The sequence below is a fragment of the Pelophylax lessonae genome, assembly GCF_965119305.1.
Source record: "Pelophylax lessonae genome assembly, chromosome: 3".
Lineage (NCBI taxonomy): Eukaryota > Metazoa > Chordata > Amphibia > Anura > Ranidae > Pelophylax > Pelophylax lessonae.
The window spans coordinates 607,463,944-607,487,056 of NC_138770.1; the positions used below are offsets into that span (position 1 = coordinate 607,463,944).

Genomic DNA, 23,113 nt, shown 5'->3' on the forward strand with positions numbered 1-23,113 from the left:
CCAGCTGGGACAGATAAAAGTAGGAAAAGGCGTGAGACCATTATTATTGGAGAAAGTGCTCTTCCAGCTCCATTCTGTGCTAGACTCACAGCTCAGGTTCTCATTGACATGATCTCTGCTGAAGAAGAAAATCAGAATTCCGACAGGATCCATGAAGGGCTAGTATTACAGCCCTTCTCTCAAACCCTACTTAACACAGTTTTATGTTAGCATTTCAGTAGAGGTCCACTTGAATAACACTCACATGTATATATGTAAACGTCCCCACACCTTTAAACAAGTTGAGAAATGTGACATTTATGTCCCTGTGCTGTACTGCTGTAACTGGAGGTAAGACAATAATTGGTCATTGTGTACTATGGGATACCAGACAGGAAAATCAGCTGCATCTCACAAAACATTCATCCCTGCTATGCCACTATAGTTTTAAATACAACCTCTTCTGAAAACCTACCAAAATGTTCACATTTTTATCCATTAAATGTTATCAAACCCACTGGATGGAAAATTAGGTCATTCTGGTGTATTCAAATGGCACAGCAATAGTTATACAGTAAGAGTCCCAGAATCCTTAGTTCGACCAGAACCGTAGTGCTCCGCTGTGTTTAAAAAAAAAAGTTAAACACAAGTGATTGGATTTTTTTTTTCTATTTAAATATTTTATGTTAAAAATACAGCAAAAAAATATGGAGTTCAAATAGGGAAAGAAAAATACTTTGCGAGTAGCAGTGCGATATCCGTTTGCATTGTTCCTGGTGGCTCTCCTCTCATGAAGCAGGTTAAGGCTTCCATCTGATTCTTGAGCTCCTGATAAGCCTTAGTTGTTTAACAGGGCAAAAATCATACTGAAAGTACAAATAGAATACAGTCTTAGTACATTTTCCATAACTACACTACATATGAAAGTGGATTTTTTTTTTTTTTTTTTTTTTACAAAAAAAGTTATGCCTGTGTCGAGCTGTACACAAATTAATACAGTTTGTGACTGCCCTAGTCCCTGCACACAAAAAAAAAAAGGAAGGTAGTCAGAGTCCAAAAATTGCACATTTACAAGGCTGCTCCTCTGTATTGATCTCTGAAACAAGCAAATAGGACACAGCAGAGGGCACCAGACTAAGTGCAGTAGCATAGAACACTTGGAGAAAGACTATTGGCAACTCACATTTGGTGCGTCATACAGGGCATATCTCCATGTGCAAGTAACCCACTGACTAGGGCTGCACGATATTGGGGAAAAAAGTATATTGCGATATTTCGTTTTTAACGATATATATCGCAATATTTCTCCCAGACAGTCTCCGGAGGAGGGATCAGTTCGCAGAGCTCAGCTTTCTGCCAGGGGATCCACCACACTTGGAGAACTTCTCCCGCCCGAGCCTTGTGTCGGAGCCGGAGTGTAGAGGAAGCGGGCTGTCGGTAGCAGCCTTTGTCCCGCGGTGCTCCTCCGCCATACTCCGAGTCCGGACGTCTCTCCCCCCTCTCCTGCTGCAAACACTGTAGCCTCTCCGCCGCGGCGCCGCCATGCAATCCGCCCCGCACTCCAGCCCTCCCAGGCCAGCTCTGCCTCTTAGTCAACAGCCGACCATTGCTCCGCCCATTGTCTCTCCATTGAAAAACATAACAGCCTGATCCCGCCCCCGATGCAGCCAGGAGAGACAATGGGCGGAGCAGGGCGGAGTAATGGTCGGCTGGATACTAGAGGCAGAGCTGGGAGGGAAGTGTGGGACAGATGCAATCACTGAGTCCTCCTCCTCCCCCCGAGTCCCGACTTCTCCCTGCCCAATGCCGGAATATCGTGGCTTCGGCGATATGAATATCGCCCGTGCCTGCAGAACGATAGTCGATATCACATCGACTATCGTTCAGCCCTACCACTGACAGTAGACAACACCAGAGCAGGTCACTTACACATGGAGATATGCCTTGGCAACTCACATTTGGTTTGTCATACAAATTGGTTCTCTATAATAAAATGTTCTATGCTACTACATGTAGTCTGACACCCTCTACGGTCATATTTGCTAGTCCCTGCACAACCTTCCTTTAGCCACCTTTAGCCAGTAGAGACAGAGCGAATGTAATTGCACAGATGCTTACACATGCCTGCAGCCTCTTTAGGTGCATCTGGAGACCTCCAAATCCTTTGGTGTTCCGAATGCCAAGGTTGAACACTTTGTCGAAAGCTGGCAAAATATTCCTCCATCACCTTTTTACTTGCCAGTCAGGCCATCCATCATAGTAATAAGCAAAAACACGGTGAGGGAGATAGCCAGCTGAACTCTATTCTGCTAGAAGTGTAGAATCCTAAAAAGAATCAGATTTCAAAGCTCCCTTGGCTCATGCACCTCTACACAGGTATACAGTGCACCTGGAAAGTATTCACTTTTTCCACATTTTGTTATGTTAAAGCCTTATTCCACAATGGAATAAATCAATACTAACAATACCTCCATAATGACAACATGAAAGAAGTTTGAAATCTTTGCAAATTTATTTTTGAAAAAATCCCATGTACATAAGTATTCACAGCCTTTGCTCAATACTTTGTTGAAGCACCTTTGGCACCAATTACAGCCTCAAGTCTTTTTTGAGTTTGATGAGTCTAGCTTGGCACACCTTTTTTTGGACAGTTTTTCCCATTCGGAGCGTTGGTGCAGACATTTTCAGATCTCTCCAGAGATGTTCAATCGGGTTCAAGTCAGAATAGGCTCTGGCTGGGCCACTCAAGGACATTCACAGAGTTGTCAGGTAGCCACTCTCGTTATCTTGGCTGTGTGCTGTCCTGTTGGAAGATGAACCTTTGCCCCAGTCTGAGGTCCAAAGCACTCTGGAGCAGGTTTTCATCAAGCAGGTCTCTGTACATTGCTGCATTCATCTTTCCCTCAATCCCGAATAGTCTCCCAGTTCCTGCCGCTGAAAAACATCCCCACAGCATGATGCTGCCACCACCATGCTTCACTGCAAGGATGGAATTGGCCAGGTGATAAGTGGTCTCTATTCAGTGACCTTACCTTCCAGTGACTTGGACTAAGGTGGAGCCACCTTTTCCTCAATTGAACTATACTTCATCATTATCTAGGAATAGGCTCCCCTGGATGTTTCCATAATTTTCCCTTCCATCTGAGGATCAGTCCCTTTGCACATGCAGTTTTCCCGCTCGTCCATCTCTCCCCAGGCCCCCCCTGGTGCACTGGCCATGAAGAGACTGAAACCTGGGACCTGGCCCTATTAACCATGGAGTTATCACTTCCTTTTTCCCACACTCATCCCATATATCCCTAGTTTCCTTGATTAGATCCACTGGATATGCTTCTGCAATTAATGGGGCCTGTGTGATATTTAGTTAAGTCCAGATGCTGTTTTTTCTGGGTTTAATAATGGTCTTTGGTGTCCACAGTGGAATATTTATTATTCCCATTTTTCCGAGGTTAACAAGTCAAAGATCTTTCACTTTGGTAATTTTGCATCGCTTTTGGTCCACCGTTACAACTCTTTACATTATTCTTTTCCTTGTCCTGTCCCCCCCCCTATTTTTTTTTATTGATCATATTAGTTGTGGAGACACCAAATCCCTAAATGGAAATGGTGATGTAGGTTTAACCTATTTTTTTACATTTTCTTATATTGTCAAGGAATGGTTACCAGATCCGGTATTTTTCTCTCCATTTAGACGAGTGGTTTCCTCCAGACATGATGCTTGCCATTCAGGCCAATCTTTGTTTCATCAGACCAGATAATTTTGTTCCTCATGGTCTGAGAGTCCTTTACGTGCCTTTTGGCAATCTACAGGCGGGCTGTCATGTGCCTTTTACTGAGGAGTGGCTTCTGTCTGGCCACTACCATACAAGATTGATTGGTGGAGTGCTGCAGAGATGGTTGTTCTTCTGGAAGGTTCTCTCTACAGAGAAGCAGTGGAGCTTCTGTCGGGGGGCCATCGGGATCGTGGTCACTTTCCTGACTAAGTCCCTTCTCCGCCGATCCCTTAGTTTGGCCGGGCAGCCCACTCTAGGAAGAGTCCTGGTGGTTCCAAACTTCTTCCATTTACAGATGGAGACCACAGTGCTTATTGGGACCTTCAATTCTGTAGACATTTCTATGTACCCTCCTTAGATTTGGTTTGGGCTCTGACATGCATTTGTTAACTGTGGGACCTAATATATAGACAGGTGTGTGCTTTTCCAAATCATGTCCAATCAACTGAATTTATCACAGGTGGACTCCAATCAAGTTGTAGAAGCATCTCAAGTATAATCAGTAGAAACAGGATGCACCGGAGCTCAATTTTGAATGTCATGGCAAAGGCTGTGAATACAGTAAACCCCCCTCCATTGCGGGGGTTACGTTCCGGACCCAGCCGCGAAAAGTGAAAATCCGCGAAATAGAAAAACCCTATTAAAATGCATTGTAGGCATGTTTTTTTTACTGTCACTGTACGTGTAAAAGCATTTTAAGGTCTTTAAACACACTTTTAAAACAATAGAAACTCATTTAAGCACATAAAAGATACTGAGAGACATAGCAAGAGCTATGGAAAACACAAAAATATTTCGTTTTTAATGATTTATATAGTAAAATAACATTACAAAAAAAACGCAATATACTGGGACCGCTAAAACTGAACCGCGATGGAGCGGGGGTTTACTGTACTTGTGTACATGTGATTTTTCGTTTTTTTTTTTTTTTTTTTAAATACATTTGCAAATATTTCAAACAAACTTTTTCAGGTTGTCATTACGGGGGTATTGTTTGTACAATCTGGAGGAAAACAATGAATTGAATCCATTTTGGAATAAGGCTGTAACATAAGAAATGTTGAGAAAGTCAACCGCTGTGAATACTTTCTGGATGCAATGTACTTTTAATGAAGTCAAGAAGGTTTTTTTTTTTTTTTTTTTTTTTTTTATCTTCATGCATTGCATGAAGATAAAAAGCCTTCTGTGTGTAGCAGTCCCCCCAGCACCCCTAATACAAGCTGCTTGCTGTGGGGGGACTTGATAGGAGGGTGGGGCCAGAAGCAGGAGCGAGGGACCAGAGAGGAGGAGGATCTGAGCTGCTCTGTGCAAAACCAACTGCACAGAGAAAGTATAACATGTTTTTTTTTTTTTTTTTATTTAAACATGAGACTTTATAATAACTTTAAAAAGGTATACCCATCACATATATAGGCAGCTGTGCTGTTGGATAGATCTTTACTGAGCATTATCGATTACAGTGACCTCAGTGATGCAGATAATTCACAGGACTAAATATTTCATAACAAGGCCCCTTGCACAAGGGTGTCATAATTTACTGACATTTACCCAGGAACTTGACAGTTTGGGAGTAAAAAAAAAAAAATCTGTGATTAAGACCTGAGTAATGTTGAGTATAGGCATGTAAAGGTGCGTAAGCATATAGACAAGTAAAATTCTTCTTCATTGCCAGTGTTGTAATATACTCACATAAATGTACTCAAACGAGTAAACATTACGTATGCATGTAAATTACTGCACTCAAATGAAAAATGTTCTACCTATCTGTACTTATTGCTGCAATACTGATCTTTACTCAGCTATGTGCAATGTCCCATAGACAACAATGCATCTCATTTCAAATCAGTAAAAGCGTGGTGATTTTTTTTTACTCCTGTGTGCCTCCTTGCAAAGAGGTTTCCAGGAAAAGTGGCAGGCATTTAAAGTGGACTCTGCACTTTCCTTAGGTTTTTACGAATAAATAAATGACGACATTGTCAAGTGACGGAATTCACCTGTATAAGTAAATGAAGAAACACAGTAGATGGAATCCTAACTTGATCATAGCCTCCTTCATGTGAGACTTTAACTGTCCTCGATTGTGGATCTCTGTTGGATCAAACACTCCCAAATTTCCACTCGGTACCATGATAAATCTGTGCAAAAAAAGGGAAACAAAATCTTTAAGGAATGAGACATAATGACAGCTTCTTCATGGTATTAAAATGGTCAACCAAAAAAATAAAATAATCAACAAAAATGTGGAGGCACAAGATAAACAAACTATCCACACATTTTATAAGAGCTGGAAAGTAGGAGGCAGGATTGTCATAAATTTTACAAGTGCTGGAAAAAAAAAAAAAAACAAATAAAAAATACTCTATGGACTCCTTTAACTGAACAGTTACAGTAAAATAAACACACACAACCAAATTTTTCTAAATGTATTTCTCTTTAGCTTTAAAGATGAACTCAGGGATAAGAAAATGTCTATAAATACTAAGGCATGTGTATGCTTTACTGAATTTTGGTGTGATCAGTGTAGTAAATCATTGTGAAATGTTTCCTCTGCAGGAGCTTCCTGTAACACAGACCAGTCACTGCTGCACTCTCTCCTTGTGCAGGGTGACCGGTCCTGTCCCTGCCACCTCCAGGCAGCCAGTTGTGGGTGGGGCCTGCTGGGTGCTTCCCACAGCTCTGCTCTCTGCACAGGCTTTGAACAGCAATGGGATGATGTCACCAATACTTTTCCAGGTAATAACTGTTTGTGGTTATTGAGAAATATATTTAAATGAAAGTTTCTGTGCCCAGAGTAGCTTTAAAAGAAAAAGCTATATACTCACCGGTATATATTCCATGTCGCTACGGGAAGATTCAAACAGAAGATGAACCAGTGCAATGACACTAACATCAACACAGTCACCAGGGTGTGAGCGATCAGCTCTGGCACTATCCACTGTGAAAAAGAAAGTACATACTTCATGAGAACTCACACCTTCTTCAACTTAGTTATCACATTATTAAAGAGACCCTGTCACTGGGGGAATGAAACAAAGCCAACTGCTACAGGTATGAAGTGCAACCCCACACCTGCAGCAACCTTCCTGCTATGGCTGAATCCAAGGTAGTTATAACAGAAAAAGCTCCAGCCATTTCTTGATACCTTGCACACCCATTCTCTGCATTAGATTTGTCAGCGAGACTGCCCATAGTAATGTGTGTGGGCAGGCATTAGCGGCAAGCTATTCTCTTACCAGCCAACATTTGGCTGTGGCAGGAAGAATTGGGAGAATTCTGCAGCTATGTAAAATTTCTATTTTATACCTACAGAAAATTGCCTCCCTCTGTGATAAGGTCCCTTTAGGTACACCCAGTGCTTTAAGTGGGCCGGTACGCACCGGTACTCCGTACTGCCACTTCCAAATATAGCTCTTGAGCATACCGCCACCTCTCAGTGCGCCTTAGCGTATCGGTACGCTCATTTCCCACCAGTGAGTCCCCCTGCTCCAGAGTCCCAGCCCAGGCCAGCAGCAGCGGCAGAGCTGCAACGCTGCTGGCTTGTACTGCAGTGCACTGGTTGCTATCGCCGCCCGGTGTCTAGCAACCAGAGATGTCATCTGAGGAGGAGGAGAGCGAGGCCCCAGCATACACTGCGGAGCCTCCTTCCTCCAAGTGGAGTGTTGGCTCCACCCACCTCCTCCCTCCAGCTACTCCAGGCCAGCACAGCGAATCCCGTGTGTCAGCCTCAGCCTAAAAACGTGAGGAGCAGTTCTGGGGACCCTGATGTGGGATGGGGGGGCTCTGTGGGGACCCTAATGTGAGGAGGGGGGATGCTCTGTGGGGACCCTGATGTGAGATGGGATGGGGGGGCTCTGTGGGGACCCTGATGTGAGGAGGGTGGTGCTCTGTGGGGACCCCGATATAAAAAAAAAAAAAAAAAAAAAAAAAAAAAAATGTATAGGCTATAATAGAGTACCGGCTCTTTTGGGCCACTTAAAGCCCTGGGTACACCCATCTAGTACCAGATCAGCTGCTCTCCCGGGTCTCTGCCTTCTCATTGGCAGAGAGCCAGCAACAGGAACTATTGGCTCCTGCTGCGGTCAATCACAGCAAGTGTGGGGGGGGGGGGTGGCAGGGCTGAGCTCTGTTCTGTGTGCTTTATGGAGAGCAGAGCAGGGGTCAGGAGCAAGCACAATTGCCCCCATAGCAAGTGGCTTGGCATGGGGGCCCTCTGTATTGGGGGGGGGGGGGATACTCACATGGAACCCGAGCAGAACCCAGAAGAGCTCTGCTAACACTGTGAAAGTCACTGTAGCAGTCAGCCCTATTAGCCTCCCCAGCGGTCCATTAGGTACATTTATAAAAGCTGGACCAATGTAACTGTAGCATACAAATCATTTCTGCAGTTCAGTTTCAACTGTGTTCAAGAAAAACTATTTTGAAGACACATGGAAAGGCAGTATGAGACACGTTTCCCTTTAATTCCAAAATATCTTGCACGTTTGGTTTTACAATAATCTGGAAAAGCTCTGCTAGGATGCTTTAAAGTATAAAATCTAACACTGTAAGAGGGGCTCCGATTTACTACTAGAACACAAAGCCAAAAAACATTCACCGTGACAGCAAATACCTTATTTAACTTGGAGCAACAGGAGCGAGCATTTATGTAGTCACATTCCAAGTCTGAAAGAGTAATAATCTAAAATGTAAAGTTAAGGACAATATTTCTTTTATATACAGAAGCTGCCTTGTAAATTGGAATGCTGCATTAAACCCTGGAATGTGCAAAGTACAGGCAACTTATTGTGCAAGAAGAATGACTGGCAAAGTAACAATTATAATGTAAGAGCTGATTTGTTGGTTTACTCAATAAAAGAGTGCAAGGAGCAAACTGACTCACCCATTACTAAATACTCAATTTAGATCATACTAGATAGTAGTCATTCTGCTGGGCTGGTTCTGTAATGTGAAAGATGCTTCATCACTCATCCAAGTAGACTCCTCAGCTCTGAGGAGTGTCAGGAACATCCTCCACACGCAACTTAACCACTTGAAGACCAGGCCTTTTGACACTTTTTTTTTTTTTACAAGTTTAAATCCATATTTTTGGCTAGAAAATTACTTCTAACCCCCAAGGATAATATATATTTTTAGCAGAGACCCTAGAGAATAAAATGGTGATAGATTTTTTTATGTCACCCGGTATTTACGCAGCAGTTTTTCAAACATTTTTTGGGGGAAAAAAACGGAATTTTTGTAAAATCTTACCTGTAAAATTCCTTTCTCTGAGTCCTCCGACAGTCGCCGCCTCTTCATATTCGTCACATATGGGGTATTAGACTTTGCTCCGAAGGAGTAGCTAGGCAACAGAATATGTTAACAATAAAGCTTTAACATATCCCACCCTCAAGGGGTGGTCCCCTCAGTCAATACCCTCCTACTTCCTGTAACCATATCTCAGTTTTAGTGGAATAGCAGTAGAGTATACATTCAAACCCCAAAAGAGGGGCGGGGGCGGCGACTGTCGGAGGACTCAGAGAAAGGAATTTTACAGGTAAGATTTTACAAAAATTCCGTTTTCTCTTACGTCCTCCGACAGTCGCCGCCTCTTCATATTCGTCACATATGGGGACGTCCCAAAGCAGTGCAAACATGAGGGGTGGGAAACGCATCCGCGCCGAAAGGCAACGCAGTCTCCACATCAAAGAAAGGAACCTTACCAAAGGAAGGAAACCAGCTGGGCAACAGCTAAAATAAGTGCTCAACAGGAGCAACAACCCAGGAAAAGACAAAAAACCAGGGGATACAAAACTTATCCCAACAGCCAGGAGTCCCCAACAAGGGACCCTAGGGAACAGCCGCACTAAGAACCTTGCGGCCAAAGGAAGCATCCGCCGATGCCTGAACATCTACTTTGTAGAATTTTGTGAAAGTGTGCACGGTCGACCAAGTCGCCGCCTTACACACCTGGGCTACAGAAGCCCCATGACGACAGGCCCAAGACGTACTCAGAGATCTAGTAGAGTGCGCCTTCACAGGCACAGGGGGAACCTTCCCCTGCAAGGCATAAGCCTGTGCAATGGTCTGCCTGATCCATTTGGCAATGGTAGAGGCGGAAGCCGCCATGCCCTTCCGAGGACCCTCTGGAAGAACAAACAAGGAGTCCGTCTTTCGAAAAGACTCAGTCGATTTAAGGTAAACCCTAATCGCTCGAACAACATCCAGAGAATGCAATCTCACCTCCTTAGGATGTTTAGGCTTCGTGCACAACGAAGGCAAAACAATATCCTCGTTAAGATGGAATTCCGAAACTCGTTTCGGCAGAAAAGAAGGATTAGGTCGCAAGACCACCTTATCCAAATGAACAACCAGGTACGGAGACTTGCAGGACAAAGCCGCCAGTTCCGACACTCTGCGAGCCGAAGTGATCGCCACCAAAAAGGCGACCTTTTTGGACAACATAGACAACGAGATCTCCCTGATCTGTTCAAAAGGAGCACGTTGTAACACAGACAGGACTAGATTCAAGTCCCAAGGGGGCAAGGGATCCCTCCTAGGAGGAACCAGATGCCGCACACCCTGAATAAAAGTGCCAACCAAGGAGTTGGAAGCTACGGGACGTTGAAACAGAACGGCCAGCGCAGACACCTGACCCTTTATCGTAGCCAGCGCCAAACGCTGATCGACACCTGTCTGAAGGAAAGACAGCACACGGGAAACCGAGTACGTGCGGGGTGAAAACCCCCTGGACTCACACCAGGCAAAATAGGCCTTCCAAGTACGGTAATAAACCTTTCCCGAGGAAGACTTCCTCGCATTGATCAAGGTATGAACAACCTCTGGAGAGAGACCCTTCTCCTTCAGGACCTCGGTCTCAACAGCCAGGCCGTCAAAGCCAGCGACTGTAAAGCAGGATGGTAAATCGGTCCTTGAGACAGTAGATCGTCCCGAAGAGGCAGACGCCAGGGGGCGTCGACCGCCAGATTCACGAGGTCTGCGTACCAGGACCGGCGAGGCCAGTCCGGTGCACAAGAATCACCGTGCTGCGTTCCGAGTGTAACCTGCGAAGGAACCGGGACAGCAACTGAATCGGTGGAAACGCGTACATCAGCCTGTACTGATGCCACGGGGCCACTAACGCGTCCGACGCGTCCGCCCGAGGATCGCGCGTCCTTGCCACGAATCTCTTCACCTTGTAGTTGAGGCGAGACGCGAACAGGTCCACATCTGGAAGACCCCACTTCGCGCACAACATCTGGAAGACAGCCGGGTGGAGAGACCATTCCCCCTGATCCAGGGTCTGGCGACTCAGATAGTCCGCCTGCCAGTTCTCCACTCCCGGAATGTGAACCGCCGTTATCGCCGGGACATGAGTCTCGGCCCAAGACAGAATGTCGGCCACTTCTCGAGCCGCTCGGGCACTCCTGGTGCCCCCTTGGTGGTTTATGTAGGCCACCGCCGTGGCATTGTCCGTCTGCACCCGAACCGGGCAGCCCTGCAGCCGGTCCGTCCAGCGATGAAGACAGAGCCTTATCGCACGCAATTCCAGAATGTTGATCGGGAGGGAAGACTCCCCCTCCGACCAGGTCCCCTGGGCGGACAGAACGCCCAGAACACCACCCCAGCCCGACAGGCTGGCATCCGTGGTGATTATCGTCCACGAGATCGGACGAAACGACTTGCCCCCGGACACCAACGGGGACTGGAGCCACCACAGGAGGTTTTCCCTGGTGCGATGACTCAACGAGATCTGAAGATCCAGAGATTGAGGTCGCCCGTCCCACTTGGACAAGATCTCCGCCTGGAGACCCCGCGTGTGAAACTGCGCGAAAGGAATCGCCTCGAAAGCCGAGACCATCAATCCCAGACATCTCATACCCGTCCGCAGAGACGAGTTCGGAACGTCCCTGAGGGACCTGACTTCCTCCTGAAGAGTCCTGAGTTTGTCTTCCGGCAGGAAGACCTTCGCCTGCACCGAGTCCAGTATCATTCCCAGATAGGGAAGACGAACCGACGGACTCAGAGTCGACTTTGGAACATTTATCGTCCAACCGAACTCCTGCAGAGTTTGCATCGTGACAGACAGGTCCTTCTCCAGACCCTGACTGGTCGCAGACCGAATCAGAATGTCGTCCAGATACCCCAGGACAGAAATGCCCTGGGCTCTCAATAATGCCAGAACCGGTGCAAGCACCTTGGTGAAGACCCGCGGAGCCGAGGCGAGCCCAAAGGGCAACGCCACGAACTGGTAGTGATCCTCCGCAATGGCAAATCGAAGGTATCTCTGATGACCCTCGAATATGGGGATGTGAAGATACGCATCCTTCAAATCGATGGAGGCCATGAATTCCCCCGGAACCAGGGCAGCCACCACCGAGCGCAGGGATTCCATGCGGAACTTGCGAACCCGCACAGAGCGGTTCAGAGCTTTCAAGTCCAGAATTGGACGAACCTTGCCCTCCTTTCTGGGCACAGTGAACAGATTGGAATAAAACCCCCGAAATCTGTCCCGATGAGGCACCGGAACCACCACTCCCTGAGCCCTCAGGTCCCGCACCGCCAGGTGCAGATCCCGCAGGCGCTCTGGAGACAGTTGTAGATTTGAGGGAAAAAATCTGCTCTCTGGCCGAGAGAGAAACTCGATCTTGTAACCAGATCGAACGATTTCCAGAACCCATCTGTCCCGCACACGGGCCAACCAGGGCTGAAGAAAACCGAGCAAGCGTCCCCCCACCCCAAAACTGGGTGAGGGCGCCCCTTCAGGCCGAACTGTTATGGGCCGCAGGTCCGGATTGGCCGGACTTCTGTTTTCCAGACCAGGGCTTCTTCTGAGAGCCCTGGCCCTTGAACGGTTTACCCTTGTAGTGCGGCCGAAAGGCACGAAAGGACCCCTGAGGGGGCCGAAAATTAGCATGCTTCTTCCCAGAAGCCCCCTTAGCCTTGGGGAAATGGGGCAAGAGAGTGCTCTTACCCCCAGTAATCCCCTTAATCAACACATCCAGGGACTCCCCAAAAAGGCGAGACCCATCATAAGGCAGATTGGCTAAGGTTTTACGTGAAGATTGGTCCACCGACCAACATTTCAACCAAACCAGGCGGCGAGACAACACCGCCACGCTGTGTACACGCGCGGCCAACGGAATCAGGTCCAGGTCCGCATCACACAGATACATGACACCCTGGTGGATCTGATCCACCATATCCAGGGTCGCCGCCGAGGCCGAATCGGCCACTAGGACGCGCCTAAGCATCTGCGTCCAACTTGCGATCGCCTGGGCCGCCATGAGAGAAGCAAACAGAGCCTTAAGCATAGAACCCGTAACAGAATAAGTATGACGGGCAAGAGACTCCAGTCTCCTATCCGTGGCATCACGGAAAATAGGGGATCCCTCTGCAGGGATCGCAGTGGCTTTGTTCAAAACCGCAATAGCATGATCTACTGGCGGAGGCACACACCACCGTTCATCAGTGGCAGGCGAGAAAGGATAACGCAGCTTAAATTTACTTGGTACCGCAAAAGGCTTGCGCAAATCGCGCCATTGGTCCTTAACAGCGCGCTGAAAATCAGCATTGCAGGGAAAGACCTGCGGCGTCCTGCGTTTTCTCTGCGTCCCATAAGCCGCCAAGGCAGCTGGGGGACACACCTCGTCCTGCAAACGTAGCGTCTGCTTAATGGAAGCAATCAACTCATCCATGATTGCAAGCTCTTCAGGCGAGCCAGGGGGAGAATTATCAACCCCCTCAACTTCAGCCTCTACCTCAGACCCCACTAGATCCAGAGAGGAGCGGGACCCCGATAGGGGGGTCCCCGCCAGAACAGCCCCATCACCTTCACCCTCAGAATCAGAGGACAGAGCAACTCTGGGCCGTTTAGTAGATTGAGCAGCCACCAGCATTTGCACCTGTGCAGCAAGGCCAGCCACAATAGTGGCCAAATCCCCCCCTGGGGGGGAAACAGCGGTCCCCTGGCTTTCCACCAAGACTGTGGGAAATTTGCCCTCCTGAGAATCCATTGCCCCTGTATGCCAGACAACCAAGGGTTAACTGCCCCCTTACAGCAAGCGCAGCCCACCGCACCACAACCAGGCACAATGAGACCCCCACAGGGAATATACAGACTGAATACAGGCAATGGAACACAGGAATAGAAGGATAAAACCTGAGGAGACTCCGCTGCTGCTGCTGCCTCGATCGGTGCTTCCAGGAGAGAGGAAGTGATGCTGCCAGGGCGCTCTATGTAAGCCTATGGAGGCTACAAGAAAATGGCCGCCGTGCATGTAAACCATGCGGCCGGAGCGGGCGCCGGTAAAATGGCGCCGTTTGGCGCCGAAATCGCCGCTCCACAGTGCATAAAATCACACACAATATCATCCCATAGTATGGATACATGTTAGATCGCCGCAGCGATCGCTGTATATGCCCCAACATGCCATTAAAAACATGCCCCACAGCACACAGCTCCTCACACTGCCCAGCCTGACATACTCAGTGTCATACAGCTCCCCCCCCCCCCCTTGCAGCCCACAGCATGCAGCCGAGAGATAGGGAGACAAGCAGTGTGATTAAAGGCAGGTTACACAGTCCCAGACTGAGACCCCCCCAGACAGACAGGTCCCCACATAGATACACTTACCTCACATAGCGTGGGGAACCCGCACAGGCGAACAAGCCGCTGCACATGAGGCAGGGAGAGTCGCTACTCAAGACGCACACAATGGCGGTTCAGAAACCGCACAGCGTCCGGTGAGGTAGCCACCTCACCAATCATCCCTGCACCGAACAGGGATGGGTCGTTCACCGTGCCAGGAGCGTTACCTGGCTGAACGCTCGACGGCAGACTGGGAAGCCACTGACCCACGACCTGCGACCAGGGGGATCAGCCCGAGACCCAGTCCGCATGATCCTCTTCGTCCGAAGAACTAACTAATGCTGACAAAAACAACAGCTAAGTAAAGGTAGAGAGAAAACTCAAACAAAATATCAAAAAGAAGAAAGAGTCTGGGACAAAAAGTCCCAGCACAGAGAGAGCCAGCCACTCCTGACAAGCTAGACATTAAAACTGAGATATGGTTACAGGAAGTAGGAGGGTATTGACTGAGGGGACCACCCCTTGAGGGTGGGATATGTTAAAGCTTTATTGTTAACATATTCTGTTGCCTAGCTACTCCTTCGGAGCAAAGTCTAATACCCCATATGTGACGAATATGAAGAGGCGGCGACTGTCGGAGGACGTAAGAGAAATATATTTTAATGAACTAAAAAACAAACAAAACAATATATACACAATTTTTCTTTGTATAATATGAAAGATGATATTATGCTGAGTAAATAGATGCCCAACATGTCACGCTTTAAAATTGTGCACACTCATGGAATGGCAGCAAACTACAGTTACCTGTTCAGAGTTACAGAGGAGGTCTAGCGCTAGAATCGTTGCTCGCATTTTTTATTATTTTCATATTTCCACACACAAATTTGTGTTTTTTTTTTCTATACAATCCCGTGTTTGCGAATGAGCAAAGTGATATGTGACCTAATGACGACCCCGTTAGGGGTTAAATTGTTTGGTCATTGATTGCTTGAGCAGCCAGTGGGGTGGTCTTTTGTTCAATTAGGTGCATCTGATTTAGTTTAAGACAATTATACACATTATGGAGCTTTTTGTTATCTATATATAACTAATTTTTAGTCATGCACTCTATAGCTATGATTAAGCACTGTTAGTAGTGTGAAACGCGTCAGCTGTCTTTGATCCGTACCTCTGTATGCTGTGGTATTTTATCCTCTTTTCAATAAATGTTTGCATTGGTATGTGGCTATCCAGACATACTTTTTATTCTACAGTGGGTACGGAAAGTATTCAGACCCCCTTAAATTTTTCACTCTTTGTTATATTGCAGCCATTTGCTAAAATCATTTAAGTTCATTCTTCTTCCTCATGAATGTACACATAGCACCCCATACTGACAGAAAAACACAGAATTGTTGACATTGTTGCAGATTTATTAAAAAAGAAAAACTGAAATATCACATGGTCCTAAGTATTCAGACCCTTTGCTCGGTATTTAGTAGAAGCCCCCTTTTGATCTAATACAGCCAGTAGTCTTTTTGGGAAAGATGCAACAAGTCTTTCACACCTGGATTTGGGGATCCTCTGCCATTCCTCCTTGCAGATCCTCTCCAGTTCTGTCAGGTTGGATGGTAAACGTTGGTGGACAGCCATTTTTAGGTCTCTCCAGAGATGCTCAATTGTGTTTAAGTCAGGGCTCTGGCTGGGCCATTCAAGAACAGTCACAGAGTTGTTGTGAAGCCACTCCGTTATTTTAGCTGTGTGCTTAGGGTCATTGTCTTGTTAGAAGGTAAACCTTCGGCCCAGTCTGAGGTCCAGAGCACTCTGGAGAAGGTTTTTGTCCAGGATATCCCTGTACTTGGCCGCATTCATCTTTCCCTCGATTGCAACCAGTCGTCCTGTCCCTGCAGCTGAAAAACACCCCCACAGCATGATGCTGCCACCACCATGCTTCACTGTTGGGACTGTATTGGACAGGTGATGAGCAGTGCCTGGTTTTCTCCACACATACCGCTTAGAATTAAGGCCAAAAAGTTCTATTTTGGTCTCATCAGACCAGAGAATCTTATTTCTCACCATCTTGGAGTCCTTCAGGTGTTTTTTTAGCAAACTCCATGCAGGCTTTCATGTGTCTTACACTGAGGAGAGGCTTCCGTCGGGCCACTCTGCCATAAAGCCCCGACTGGTGGAGGGCTGCAGTGATGGTTGACTTTCTACAACTTTCTCCCATCTCCTGACTGCATCTCTGGAGCTCAGCCACAGTGATCTTTGGGTTCTTCTTTACCTCTCTCACCAAGGCTCTTCTCCCCCGATAGCTCAGTTTGGCCGAACGGCCAGCTCTAGGAAGGGTTCTGGTCGTCCCAAACGTCTTCCATTTGAGGATTATGGAGGCCACTGTGCTCTTATGAACCTTAAGTGCAGCAGAAATCTTTTTGTAACCTTGGCCAGATCTGTGCCTTGCCACAATTCTGTCTCTGAGCTCTTCAGGCAGTTCCTTTGACCTCATGATTCTCATTTGCTCTGACATGCATTGTGATCTGGAAGGTCTTATATAGACAGGTGTGTGGCTTTCCTAATCAAGTCCAATCAGTATAATCAAACACAGCTGGACTCAAATGAAGGTGTAGAACCATCCCAAGGATGATCAGAAGAAATGGAAAGCACCTGAGTTAAATATATGAGTGTCACAGCAAAGGGTCTGAATACTTAGGACCATGTGATATTTCAGTTTTTCTTTTTTAAAGAATCTGCAACAATGTCAACAATTCTGTGTTTTTCTGTCAATATGGGGTGCTATGTGTACATTCATGAGGAAGAAGAATGAACTTAAATGATTTTAGCAAATGGCTGCAATATAACAAAGAGTGAAAAATGTAAGGGGGTCTGAATACTTTCCGTACCCACTGTATATGGCTTGCACATTGAACCTGCACCCGTGCTGTTACTGTGAGGATTTTTGAAGGCATTTCCACCTTGAGCCGTGTGTGGTGTCTCTACTCGTTCAGAGTTACAGAGGTCTAGCATCAATTGTATTTGAGTATGGCATCGCACGGCCACGCAATTGTCAGTTAAAGCAACGCAGTGCCGAATCGCAAAAAAGATCCTGGTCATAAAAGGGGGTAAAACCTTCCAAAGCTGAAGTGGTTAAAAAAAAAAAAAAAAAAAAAAAAAAAGGATACTTTCACCCTGGACCAGAAGGGACATCATGATGTCCACTTCCGCTACTTTGGAAAGCGATCCAATGACTAATGAGCTGCCCAGATCGCTCTCATGAGACAGCCATAATTCCGTTAAACCACTTGAAAATCATAAACTATATAAACATATTGCCGTCAGCAAGTGGTTAAACCGGCCTTATACTAGGAGTTCTCTCTTGTTCAGATCCATGGGCTGAAGAAGAAGAGGGACCCATAGGTTTCCCCAGCTATGCTAAACTGCATGGATGCAGGAATCTCCCCTGCCAGCTTGTGTATTCTGACAGCTGGCACTGCACATGATTGGATACAGCTGCTGTGCGGATGACAAATTTTCACCCAACTCCTTTAATTTTAGATAGAAAGAATGGTGCCGACAGGGCCACATATGGTTTGAGTTTTGGTTGCTACACCAGGAACCAGAAAAGGTTTGCTAGGCGTATATCCAGCTTTAGTCACCTACATTCAATCACCATGGAATGCATCAAGGCAGATACTGTCCAAGAACACACCAACCGATAAACGACTGGATGGACATACACATACAAGAGAAAAGGGAAATGCCGGTAACATACAACTGACACCCACCCACATAATCAATAGGTGACATGCCTGACCTACACATCAGAGACAAGAGGCACACCAGAAATACACACAATCCATGAGTGACATGCTGGACATACAAGAGGTGTGCCCCATAACACGCAACGGAAGACATCTCTGACACACATCGCAGACAACAGACACACAAGTGACACACAAACAAGGGACATACTCATATTACACACACACACACACGAGAATTAGGGACATGTCAGTCAAACACACACCTGACACACGATGGGTGACATGTCTGACATACACATGTGAAAGCCAAGGGACATCGGTGACACGCAGATGACTGATAGGTGACATTCCTTACCTACATATTTGAGAAACAAGGAACATGACAGTAATAAAAACACACACACACTGCACTGATAATACACAATGGGTGACACGCTGAAAGACAAGGGACACACCAGTAAAACACAAAACATGTTGGGTGACACATCTGACATACACATGAGAGACACGTCAATTACACAAAACACAGCCGACAAACCATAATAATACACAACCCCAACGGGTGACGTATCCGACACACACACACACACACACAGGTGACGTATCCGACACACACACACACACACAAACAGGTGACGTATCCGACACACACACACACAAACAGGTGACGTATCCGACACACACACACACACAAACAGGTGACGTATCCGACACACACACACACAGGTGACGTATCCGACACACACACAAACAAACAGGTGACGTATCCGACACACACACAAACAAACAGGTGACGTATCCGACACACACACAAACAGGTGACGTATCCGACACACACACACACACACAAACAGGTGACGTATCCGACACACACAGGTGACGTATCCGACACACACACACACAAACAGGTGACGTATCCGACACACACACACACACACACACAGGTGACGTATCCGACACACACACACACACACACACACACACACACACACAGGTAACGTATCCGACACACACACACACAAACAGGTGACGTATCCGACACACACACACACACAAACAGGTGACGTATCCGACACACACACACACAGGTGACGTATCCGACACACACACACAAACAAACAGGTGACGTATCCGACACACACACAAACAGGTGACGTATCCGACACACACACACACACACAAACAGGTGACGTATCCGACACACACAGGTGACGTATCCGACACACACACACACAAACAGGTGACGTATCCAACACACACACACACACACAGGTGACGTATCCGACACACACACACACACAAACAGGTGACGTATCCGACACACACACACACACACAGGTGACGTATCCGACACACACACACACACACAGGTGACGTATCCGACACACACAAAGCACAGGCCAGTAACACACATCTAATAGGTCACATAGCTGCCACCCGCACAGGAGGGAACACACCTGACAGTGACACCCCATTCACACACACTGCTTGGTTGGTTCAATAAATTACCAAAAAGACCCAAACTAAGGCTGTTGTCCATAGTAACCCTCCCTGGTTGCTATGGGCAGCCTCTCCTCCCCCAGCACTCATGTACCATCCCCAGTACCTCCCCCTCCCCCCCGGCTCAGAGGTCACACGGCGGGCGGTGAGCCGCCACACACGAAGGATACGAAGTAGACGGAGAGGAAGATGAGGGCGCAGCAGTCTATGAGAGAGAAGATGAAGAGCGCGGCCTCCATACCGCCAACCGCTCCTTCACCCGCACCACGTGACCTGGAGACCTGTGGGGAAGCGCGTCACATGACCCCAGGATCCGGTGGGAGGGCGGGGCGATGTTACTATGACTACAGCACACTATTCATATCCCGCTATTTATGCACTTAAATATTTCTGATCATTACTTCTCACTTCAGGGGTGACTGAGCTCTGCAGGCAAACTTCAAATAAAACAAAATACTAGTTGACAGGCATTTCACAGGACAAATAGGTGCAATCATCAGAAATAGGATATAGAGAAGCAGGCAGTACTATGGACACCTATCTATGAGGAGATAAGTTACATCAAATGACATAGCCTGGCGTGCTCTGTGATGTGATATGAAGCTGTGGGGGCTTCTGTAGTCAGGTAAATGCTGCCAGCACTTGTCTGGTCAGGCACATATGTATTCAGCCCGTGTAATGGCATTTCTTGTCAGGCACATCCGAGGACGGCAGCGTGTGAGGACCCCGACCCACGTGTGAGCTGATGGAAAAAGTCACTTCCGGGGGACAGACAGATACAGGCATCAATATGAAGATCCGACCGGTGTCCCCGGGAATAGACCGGAGGCTGAAACACCGGCTCACCCAGGTACGGGAGGAGGGTATATACACCGCCATATACTGATCTCTCTGTATACAGGCTACTCTTATATATTAATAGTGCCATCCAGTCTGCTGCTTGTCCTGCATGGAAAGCTTCCATTGCTCCAGTCTTCATTATTCGGCTCCATAGTGTCCCTGATATCACCTATCAGATGCTCTGTTCTATTAAACCAGGCAGTGTACACCGACACATCGCTAGAAGGAAGGGGAGGTTTGTAAGAAAGTAACGTTTCTGCAAAACAATAAATTGAAAATAGTGTTTCCTAGCAATTCTTTAGACTTTGTAAACGTTGTCTTCACTGACCTCTGTAGCTAAAGCACTGCGGAGCAAGTCATCTTGAAAGTTCACCTTAGAAGCACCATTGTACATCTCGCTGCCCCACCCGGCAGTGGCTCGGTAGCTCCCCCCAACCACCACCCGGCAGTGGCTCGGTAGCTCCCCACGCCACCCGGCAGTTACCACCACCCGGCAGTGGCTCGGTAGCTCCCCACCGCCACCCAGCAGTGGCTCGGTAGCTCCCCACCGCCACCCAGCAGTGGCCCGGTTGCTCCCCACCGCCACCCGGCAGTTACCACCACCCGGCAGTGGCTCGGTTGCTCCCCACGCCACCCGGCAGTTACCACCACCCGGCAGTGGCTCGGTAGCTCCCCACCGCCACCCAGCAGTGGCTCGGTTGCTCCCCACCGCCACCCGGCAGTTACCACCACCCGGCAGTGGCTCGGTAGCTCCCCACCGCCACCCAGCAGTGGCTCGGTTGCTCCCCACCGCCACCCGGCAGTTACCACCACCCGGCAGTGGCTCGGTAGCTCCCCACGGCCACCCAGCAGTGGCTCGGTTGCTCCCCACCGCCACCCGGCAGTGGCTCAGTGGTAGCTCCCCACCGCCACCCGGCAGTGGCTCGGTAGCTTCCCCCCTACCCGGCAGTAGCTCGGTAGCTCCCACACCCGACAGTGGCTCGGTAGCTCAGCTCCACCCCCATACACGGCTCGGTAGCTCAGCCCCTCCCCCCCTACTCAGCACTGGCTCAGTAGCTCAGCTCCTCATCCCCCGCCCCCTACCAGGCAGTGGCTCTTTAGCTCAGCTCTCTGGCAGAAGGTAGCTGAGCTACTGAGTTACTGCTGGGAGTTAGAGTAGTGTGACCTAAGTTTCTGAGAGAATTTTAATACTTTCATTGGGAATGTTGAGGATGAATTGGTCCACAGCTACATGAGGTCAGGGATGCTTTGGTTTAAAGTTCATTCACTACTTGTTATGAAAATTAAATAACAGGGATGTCCATAAGCAGGCCACAAATTTGCTTTAAAGCAGAAGTTTTATCTGCTTATATTTTGCTTTGGAAAAATATATATCAAACTGCGCAAACAGAAATGGCAACAAATATGAACAATAAGTACTGTGAAAGTGACAATAGCTGCTAGCACTCCAACCGACAAAAATGGTGACAGAATACAAAGCATATATATAGTACAGCGCTAAATAACTAATAAAGAAATGTGCACAAATAAATGCTATACACATTAAATGAGATATTCAATCCAGAAGTGAAAAACTCATAAAAAAAGTCATAAATATTTTTGGAAAAGAAAGTGCAAAAGGTGTGCAAGTGATGAAAAATCCAATAAATCCACACGAAAAATAGTGACTTGAAGAAATGACAGGTCCCACACCAAAAAATAACTCAAATGTGCTCACCAGATGGTATGGACCCAAATTGCTGTATAGCAAATGGGTCATACAAGCTGAATGTAAAGATGTCCACGGCACTGAATGATGGGAACCTCTACAGCAGGGGTAGTGAATTAAAATTCAAGGAGGTCCGATCACTAAAATTTTCTTCTGGCCGAGGTCCGAATCTCAAGTCTGTGCCATGAAAGATTGTACGCTTCTACTTTCCTTTTTTTGGCACAGCCACGCTCTATGATGCTTTTCTTACTGTTTTCCCCACACGCTCTGGTAATACTCTGTAACTGTCCCCAATAGTGTTCCCCCTTACATCAGGTGCCCCGACCAGAGTGATTCATTACATTGGGTCCCCCCATAAAACAGTTGCCACTGTCAGGGTACCCCCTTATATGAGATGTCCCCATCAGAGTGCCCCCCTTACATCAGGCTTCTTCATCATAAGGCCCCCTTACATTAAGTGCCATCATCAGAGTTCCCCCTTACATCATTTGTACCCATCAAATAAGGTTAGAGTGCTCCTTTACATCAGGTGTCCTCATCAGAGTGCCCCCTTACATCAGGTGGGGCCATCACAGTGCCACCTTAGATCAGGTATTCAGATCAGTGTGCCCCCTTACTTCAGGTGTCCTCATCAGAGTGCCCCTTAACATGTGCCCATCAGCGCAATCCCACTAACATAATATGTGCCCATCAGCATGCCCCTTATTTTATGTTAAGGGGCACTCTGATGGGTACATTTTATGTTAAAGAGGTTGTAAACCTAAGAAAAAAAAACCTGGAAGACAAAGGCATAATGAGCTAGTATGCATCGCATACTAGCTCATTATGAAATACTTACCTTAGAACGAAGCCCCCGCAGCGCCGCTCGCTCACTGGTAACATGGCTGACATGTTCAGCCGCCTTACATTCCCGAGTTCGCGTCATCTGGCCACCTGATTGGCCAGAGCAGTGATGACGTCACTCCTGTGCATGCGCGCGGGAGCCGCCAATCATGGCACAGGG

The 23,113-nt window shown here is 47.4% G+C and overlaps 2 protein-coding genes across 2 annotated transcripts in view; one reads left to right on the forward strand and one right to left on the reverse strand.

The window, feature by feature from the left end:
- Positions 1-186: 186 nt before the first annotated feature.
- CNIH4 (cornichon family member 4) lies at positions 187-19,882 on the reverse strand. The gene is made up of 5 exons (XM_082249271.1): positions 19,733-19,882; positions 8,362-8,430; positions 6,575-6,687; positions 5,747-5,887; positions 187-845 (listed from the first exon to the last, which is right to left on the reverse strand). The coding sequence occupies exons 1-5, from the start codon at positions 19,799-19,801 to the stop codon at positions 818-820; spliced, it is 420 nt and encodes a 139-aa protein (XP_082105397.1). The 5' UTR covers positions 19,802-19,882; the 3' UTR covers positions 187-817.
- Positions 19,883-20,270: 388 nt separating this feature from the next.
- NVL (nuclear VCP like) overlaps positions 20,271-23,113 on the forward strand; it is a 118,558-nt gene continuing 115,715 nt past the window's right edge. The window contains exon 1 of the mRNA XM_082249272.1: positions 20,271-20,412. Within this exon, the coding sequence (XP_082105398.1) occupies positions 20,308-20,412 (105 nt within the window). The 5' untranslated portion in view covers positions 20,271-20,307. The remainder of the gene's footprint in view (positions 20,413-23,113) is intronic.